Source organism: Pteropus alecto, unplaced genomic scaffold, assembly GCF_000325575.1.
Source record: "Pteropus alecto unplaced genomic scaffold, ASM32557v1 scaffold3, whole genome shotgun sequence".
NCBI classification, from domain to species: domain Eukaryota; kingdom Metazoa; phylum Chordata; class Mammalia; order Chiroptera; family Pteropodidae; genus Pteropus; species Pteropus alecto.
In genome coordinates, this window is record NW_006442484.1 from 32,966,663 (window position 1) to 32,974,682 (window position 8,020).

At 41.8% G+C, this 8,020-nt stretch overlaps 1 protein-coding gene across 12 annotated transcripts in view; it reads left to right on the forward strand.

The window, feature by feature from the left end:
• Positions 1 to 8,020, forward strand: part of TANC1 (tetratricopeptide repeat, ankyrin repeat and coiled-coil containing 1) — a 215,529-nt gene that overhangs the window by 121,764 nt on the left and 85,745 nt on the right. For 9 of the 12 annotated variants that reach the window (XM_006921103.2, XM_015596701.1, XM_025039235.1 and 6 more), the window contains one exon: positions 6,975 to 7,079. The exons of the other annotated variants lie outside the window; for them this stretch is intronic. In XM_006921103.2, the coding sequence (XP_006921165.1) occupies positions 6,975 to 7,079 (105 nt within the window). The remainder of the gene's footprint in view (positions 1 to 6,974; positions 7,080 to 8,020) is intronic. 12 annotated transcript variants of the gene reach the window in all.

Sequence of the window (8,020 nt, forward strand, 5' to 3'; positions counted from 1 at the left end):
AATCCTCAGAAGAACAGGGTCATGTCTTGTTCTCCCCCTGCGCCTGGCATGCAGTGGGCTTGCAACAGATACTTGTCAAGTAAATAAAGTGAATTATTTATTTGTATATTTAATATATACAAGCAATTACATACGTTATAGTAAAAGTTTAGCAGATCAAACTGCATTGGAAGAAAGTGCAAACATGACTCAGATTATTTTGTGGAACTGGGAGATTCTTGTACTCATAGTGCTGTGAACATGCACGCTACAAACGGATACTTAAAAATCTTTGTCAGTACTTATTTAATGATGCCTCATTGAAAAGAGCATGACTCCATTTAGATATACTGTTTTCCTACTAGATTTAAGCACCTAATGGTAATGGACGTTTACGTTCGCACAGCGCCTTGTGTATTGTGTGAGTGAATAAAGGCTGTCCACTCTTCTCAGTGTGCTTGAAAACTGAGGTATTCGAAGTAAGAAAAAGGCTTATCCAGAGTAGTGTCAAGTAACTTTCCTATTTTATTCACCATCAACAAGTGACCTATATTTTCCCCTCTTGTGGCATTTTTTTTCCACCTCCTAGAATTGCCATCTGAATTTCCCCAGACCTCACCTGCCTTTGGGAATGGATGAGGTTATGTTAGTAGTAATAACTCAGATTGCTACCCTCCTTTCCTTACACAAGGCCCAAGGCCCTAGTTAAAGTGTTTCTGGAAGTCCCTGGGGGTGTGTAACATGTGCTTATGATCAGGGAAGCCCTTGCTTTGGGGCAGCGGGTGAACTTTTCTCTTGGAACCTTGCCCCATATCAGCTTCCAGTACCCAGGTATTTGGGCCAAAGGAGCCTGGTGCTGCCTTTTGTCATTCCTTGGAGTAGAGCCATCTCAAGCAGCATTTTAGGTTTTTATTTACCGCCTCCCCGCTTCTCCTCCTAGGAGAAATCCAAGTGACGGACAACACGCTGTGCTTGAAATTGCCTTTGCCTTGAATTGAGGCATTCTGACCGAGTCAGGTTATGGTCTGGCTCCTTTTTCCCTCAAAGTGAATCTTGTCAAGAGGCTCTTGCCCTTCACAGACAGAGTCATGGGCTGTCCCACCTGTCCTGTTCACGCACCTGCCTCCGCTCAACAAGGGACGCAGTGCTCCTGCTGGGCCAGTCTCCTTTCTCAGTCCCAGATTGTATGTCTCTCCCTTTCTCCCCCCAGTACTTTCCTTTCTTGGGGGTTCAGTCAGGAGAGAAGTCTTACTTTGGAAGCCTGGGTATCATGCTTTTTGAAAATCGAAGACTGATCTGATAGTTTATGCAGTTTACCATTTGGAAATGGCTGTCGAATGACATTTGCTTTAGTGATAAAGGTCCCCCCTCCGAAAAAAAAAAAAAAAATCCTCCTACTCATCTCCTTTTTATTTTTCTCATTGTGTTGTGAACATTTTCCAATGTGAAATGAAAACCTAGACCAGATAAAACTGATAGGAACCTTTACTGTGAAAGTTCAAGATGCTAAAAAAAAGTCTGAAATGATTGATAACACAAATTGTCACTTTTCATAGTATCCAGATGTTGTGACAAATGTAAGTTCTGCTTTAATGCAATAAGTAGCCTCAGGTATTCTGTGTTCTAAATATTGCTTTCGTATATATATATAATCATTTTTAACTGAAACACTCAGAAATGAAAAGTAACTCCTGACCTTTTCTCTTTCACTGCCTGGAGATAAAGCCCAGTTTGGTTTATTTCTGCCATCCCTTTTTAAAAAAAAATATTCCTTATATGGCAGTTTCTAAGCAGCAAAATAGTCAGCTGTGTGATTAAAATGCCAAAAAGAGTAGGAAAACTGGCTGCTGGGAAAAGTATGTTTGGAGATTTACATAAAGGCATGAGACTGGATGGGGAGAATGCTGTGCCTCAGAGGTTGTGGAACTAAGCGATTAAGGACAGATTGATAAAGGGCAGATTGCCGCTCCCCTCCTAGACTGACTCAAGGCCCTTCTCAGGGAAAGGAGCTGGCAGGAGCTCTTCCCTTGCACTTGAGGAAATGAGTACCTGTTTAACCCCTTTAGGGCACATTTTGTATTTCTCTTGGTCTTATGAGCCCTTTATCTTTAACTTGGAGAGCCTCCTTCGGCAGTGATCACTTAGAGAATGGGGCGGGAGGGTAGGGAGGGCGGAGTGGGGAGAATGAGGGAATCGGAATGAGGAAAGGGATGCAGAGTGGCACTGAGGTGGATTTAGTTTATGACTAAGAACAATCTTCATTTAGAGAGAAAGTTGGCACTCCAACCACAGCCCTAGACCCTGCTTAGACCCTGACAGGGAAGGGCGGTTTTCTTTAGAGGGCCCGCCTTCTGTCAGTTGCCCAGGAGTGACTGGGAGGTGAGGCAGCTGTGACAGTTAAACATGTTGGCTTCTAGATGAGGCGATTTTCAAGCTAAAACCTGACAGTCTTGTCTTGTTTTTAAGTGTCTTTCTTTAAAACATAAACATAGCTAGTAGCTGAAATACCGTGCTTTCTAGGTAATTATATAGTATTACATTCTGGTTAATTTGGGGAGATTACGTAAAAAGGGGGAGTTATTTTGCTTTAAGGTAGCTTATGCTTGGGAATGTCGAGCATTTTATTTTGAATGAAAAGCTGTGTGGAAAGGTGCAGTAGTTTTCTCTGAGTAAGTTGGATTTTTAAGTTTTGATCTCTGTCGATCACAAGTAATGTGGCCACTTCAGTTAGGGAGAGTTTTTCATTTCAGTGGCTCCTAACTGATGTGGCCTCCAATTGTTCTCATTCTGCAGTCAGTCAGCTCAGCCGACTACCTCATGGACCCTCATGCCCCTTGTCATACATGTAGTAGCCCCTTGTGTCTTGGACGCAGTTGCTCTTCTCATCCTGGAGAGCACTCCTCCCATTTTCTCCGATTACCGAGTTCCTTTTTTTAACCTGCTTTGGTGGCTATCTTTCAGGGTAGAGTCTTCCCTCAATTGTCTGATGATTCTAGTTTGTATGTGAGTATGAGGTGCTAAAACGCTGATTAAAAGGGATGAGTGTCTTGAGCACAGGCTTGGTGGTAGCATGATTGGTCGGGAATCTGTCATTTCTTTGGGGACATTTCTTGTGTCCCTAACTGTGATTATTTATAGGTCTTTGCTCTTGTCGAGTTTCCCCAGAGAAGAATCCTCTAGTCTCTTCCTACCATGGCGGGCAAGCTTACTGTCAGTGTTCTTACAGCTGAGTAGAAGGATACGTCCATCTGGGCCTTCTAATCTGCTATAGAATTTCTCTTAATCCCAGTGTGTTAGTGTAGCACTCAAGAGTTCAGCTCTTGAGTCTCCATGGTCTTGGCATTCAGCCTTTGCAGAGGAAAATCTCAGGCCTCCAGGATGAGGGAGGGAATGCCACTGGTTGGGGGTGGGGGGTGTCTTACTCTCCCTTAAATAGAATTTCAACCTGTGGTTCTGTGTTTGGCCCCACCTGTGCCCCTGGCCTTCAAAGGTGTCCGGTTTCTGAGACTGAGCCTGGTGCCTCTCCTCCCAGCACTCACCTTTCCTCATTGGCTCCATCCCCTGGCTGCTCTTTGGCAATCTGTTTCCCACTTTTTCAGAAGTTTGATTTCTTGCCTGTGGTTGTTTCCTTTCCCTGTTGGTCTCTCTGAAATCTCTTGACGGCGACTGCAGTGGCGTTTTGGAAGGGAATGAAGGCAAATGAGTGTTCAGCTGCTATGTTTGATGGAAAGTGCACACAAATTCTCTAATGAGCGATTGAGAAGGGGAAAGAATAAAACCTCTATGGTTATAAATTCATCTTGTTTTATAGCGTTTGAGGTTCAGCTCTTCGTGAAAAGGAATTTAAATAAAAGGATCATGGTGGGGAGTAGTTGTTTATATTCACCTCATAATGTTTCAAATAATAAAAGTTAGGGGAGATTAGAGACAAGTGAGTGTGAATAAAAGATTCAACGACTACATAGCCAAGGCCCATGGACGATTGTGCGACGGAAGGTTCCACTACCCTGGCTTTTTCTATAAATGCATGCTTAATCTGGATTTCCTAGTTTTATAAGTGTTAAGTGGTGGTTTAATACATGATCTTCAAACCTGCACAGACCACAAAACTATTTGAATTCCTGCTTTGCCACATGTGAGCCGTGAGCAAATTGTTTAACTGATTAGAGCCTCAGTTTCCTGACCTAAAAATGGGGGAAATAGTGCTTTTCTCCTCAGTTATTAGGATTGAATGAATTAATGTTTGTTAGTGCTTAGCCTTGTGTGACCACTGAACACACGTTTTATTTACTTTGTTCTATTCTAGGTCTCTTTTTGTATCTAGCATCACTGTTCACTGTGGCAAGCCTAGGTCTGCCCAACTCCAGAGGCTTTGCTCTTAACACCCTCACTCCTCAGTGTTGAGTATTTCTTAGAGCTAACAGTCGACCTTTGATAGAACATAGTTCAGGCAATTAAATGGGTGAGCATGGATGCTTTCTGAAGGCACTGTGTGATATTGGGGTTCGGTGTTCCAGCCATTCATAATAACCGTTGTACATCCATGGGAAATAACCCAGATTTTAACCGAGTATTTACATTAGAGCATATATTTGAAGGACAATAGGTAGAGTGGAGTCTGGAAGTAGATCTCTCTAGATCTGCTGTTACGATACCCTGAAGAGTTAAGGTGAGCAGAAACTTACAGATCTCTCTTGAGTAGTGGCATGGTTGCTGGTTGGGGCACATTTCATCTTTGTACGATAATAATAAAGGATCTATCTCCCTTAAGTTTTTTTAAATAGGATAGAGCAGATAATGGGAGAGAAATATGTCCACGATCTCTCTTACCATAGGGAGTAGGTCTCAAACCAAAAGTGTAGAAAGGTTCTCGTATTGGTCCCTGTTCCATTTCTACTGGCCCTGTTCAGGCCCTTCTTCCTAGTTTCTGGCTCCTCCACAGCAAATATCTTAGTTTCTCCTCTTCCCCAGTCTCTTCCTTCATGCATATTTCTATATGGATACGTGTATGTTTTAGATAAAATCTGAATCGAACTTTGTATTCCATTGTATAGCCTACATCTTCCACTTAAATTGTGAGCAATATTCTCCTTCTTCCCCCCATAACCATTCCATTTTAACCTTTAAAAAATTCCCTTTCTGACAGGGTTAAATAAATTATGAAAACAGCCGTATGATTAAATACTACATTAACCACTTAAAAACCATGGTTTCTAAAGTTCGTAACAATATCCCTATTTGTCAAGTACCATAAGCTTCTTTGATAATGTAGTGTAAGGTGTAGTACATTATAGCTGGCTGGGAATTGGATTATTTTTATGGTAGGCTAGACGCTTTTGTAGTAAACCTTTAGATGGCAGCATCTCTCACCATAAACCACATTGTGAACAGAATTTTTCAGATGTGTAGGATGTTTGACACAGAAGGATGCTCAGAATCTGCCTGGCTCAGCCGTTCAGTGTGTGGCGAGAAAACCGAGGCCCCAGAGGGTCAGGGCTGCGGCTCAGGGCTGAGCCGGTGGGAGAGCTTCTTACCGTTCTTTCTCTTACTGACGTGAAATGTTTCCTGACTCCCTGGCCTTGTTAAAAGCACACTTTCAGTATTAAGCAACCAAGGAAAATGACATTCCAGTGGGTGATTCTAGACCAAAATGTAATGTGACATGTGAAAGGAGTAGACAGAATAGGCAGTCTGGTGTTTTGTTTTGTTTTTTTGTTTGTTTGTTTTGTAAGCAGATTCATTTAGATATAATTCTCATATCATACAATTCACTAATTTAAAGTGTACACTACAGCAGTTTTTAGCATATTCACCATCACCACAACCTGATTGTAGAACACTTTTATCACCTGCCAAAAAGTCTCATACGCCTAAGCTATCACCCTACAAACCTGCACATCTCCCAGCCTTTGGCAACCATTCATACTTGTTTTCTATACATTTACTTATTCTGGATATTCCATATGAGTGTAATCATAATATGTGGTCTTTGGAGACAGGCTTCTTTCACTTATCATAATGTTTTCATGTTTTACCCACATTTCCCCATGAATCAGTGCCTCATTCCTTTTATTGCCCAATTATATTTCATTGTATGTCTGTATCACATTTCGTTGTCATCGGTTGGTGGCCATTTGGCTTCAATGCATAATGTTGCTATGAGCACTTATGTACAGATCTTTGTGTGAATGTATACTCACAAAGAAGTGGAATTGCTGGACCAGGTGATAACTCCGTTTAACCTTTTGAGAAACTGCCAAACTGTGTTCCAAAGTGGCTGCTCCTGTACATTAAGCTAGCAATGTGTGAGGGTTTTATTCAGTTTTGTTAAAAGTTCCAGATTTTCCGATGATAAGTTGGGGTAGAGGGAGAGATGAGAGAGATGACTCAGGCCCTCTTGTGTCCCTGAACCGTATGCTGGACTGGCCGTTGTGCCTTTTGGAAGGTAGCTATGTCAGCTGCCAAGACACCAATCATCTGCTCTGCCCCACACAGTTGCCGTGTGTCACCAGTCTGATAATCAAATGCCTGTGTTCTATGGCTGCTTAGCGCATGTTGTTATTACAGGCTGGCTGTTTGTTATCTTTGCCTCCTGACTTCAGAGATACCAAGCAACCCAATCGTCTTTGTCCCAGTTAGAGAAAAATTCCAAATAAAAAACCCTTTCGCCACAAGCCGTCCAGGTTTGAACATGTCAAAATCACTTTCTTGACAGACACCAAAGACAGCTGCAGAGACTTTACAGCAAAAGAGCAGCTTTTGTTTTTGTCAGAGTTTATATGCTCGAAACTGAGCTTACCCATTTCTTCTTTGGCAGCCCAGACTGGACATTCCCGTGTCTGTACTGAAATGACTGTGTGTGCGTTCAAGGGAGGGGAAAGGGCCGGCTCTTCCTTTAGGCATATTTGGGTCCTGGTGAGGACACACAGTGTACATTCTGAAGCTTTATTTGCATCTGGAAAAAATTAGCCACACTCAGATCTTTCCCACTGCAGGTCCCATCAGGAAGCCCAAGTATGTGGAAAGCCCCAGAGTGCCTGGAGATGCAGTTATAATCCCTTTCAGAGAAGTGTCCAAGCCAGCAGAGCCTAATGAGAATGGTAAGAATATGTTTTCAATGATCCTCCCCCTCTAAAGATTTTACATAATGCCACTTCATTTCTGAGTGAAACTTGAGTGCCTCTTGTAGGAATGCTTTACTAAACTGAATGTTTTGGGAAGATATTTTTCCTCAGACAGTTACAGTGATCTGTTCAACTAATGTAATTCTTGCAATTATATACACAGCGTAGGCATAGTCGTGTGGGTGCATATGCATTGTTTAAGGGTTGACTCTTATTTCCTCTCAATCTTGACCTCTCTGGCTTGGGGATATGAAAAGCCAGCCAGTAGACTGCTTCCAAGACTTTGTTTTGTTTTTTAGTTCTCCATTGTTTTAGAATATTCAACAACAGCCTTTGGCTGAAAAGCTGAAACTTTAACTGGGTATAGCTTATAATCACTAGCTTTTAAAAAACCACTTGGTAGCTTTTGAAAGTTTCTTATTTTTTAACATCTAAAGTTTTTCTTTAGGGAATATTGAAGTGGGGCAAAAAAAAAATCCAAATTGAAAACTTTCCATGAAAACATTTTATATTTTACTTTTTTTTTGTATCTGGAAGTTTGTAGCGACATTACAAACTAAAACATTTTGTGGCTATATCAATAGTACTTTATCATTTTTTTTTAATTCAAGAATTTACCTATTTGTTCCTTTCTCGGGGGGGGGGGGGGTGTCCCCCAACTCACAACTCTGTGGTCTTTGTGTTTTGAACTTACATCCTATTTTCCTAAAGAAACATGTGGTTAGGAACCCTGGCCTATGTAGGGAAGCCTTTTTCATCCTCAGTGCGGACATAATCTTAGGTAGTAATGTTGAAAGAGAACTTAAGAAAACTCATCTGTGTTTCACTTTGAAATACCTGGCACCCTCTTGTCCTGTGGGAGATGGAAGTACAGCTCCTTTGTGTTCTAACCACCAGCTGTATTTGGCGTTCCTGCT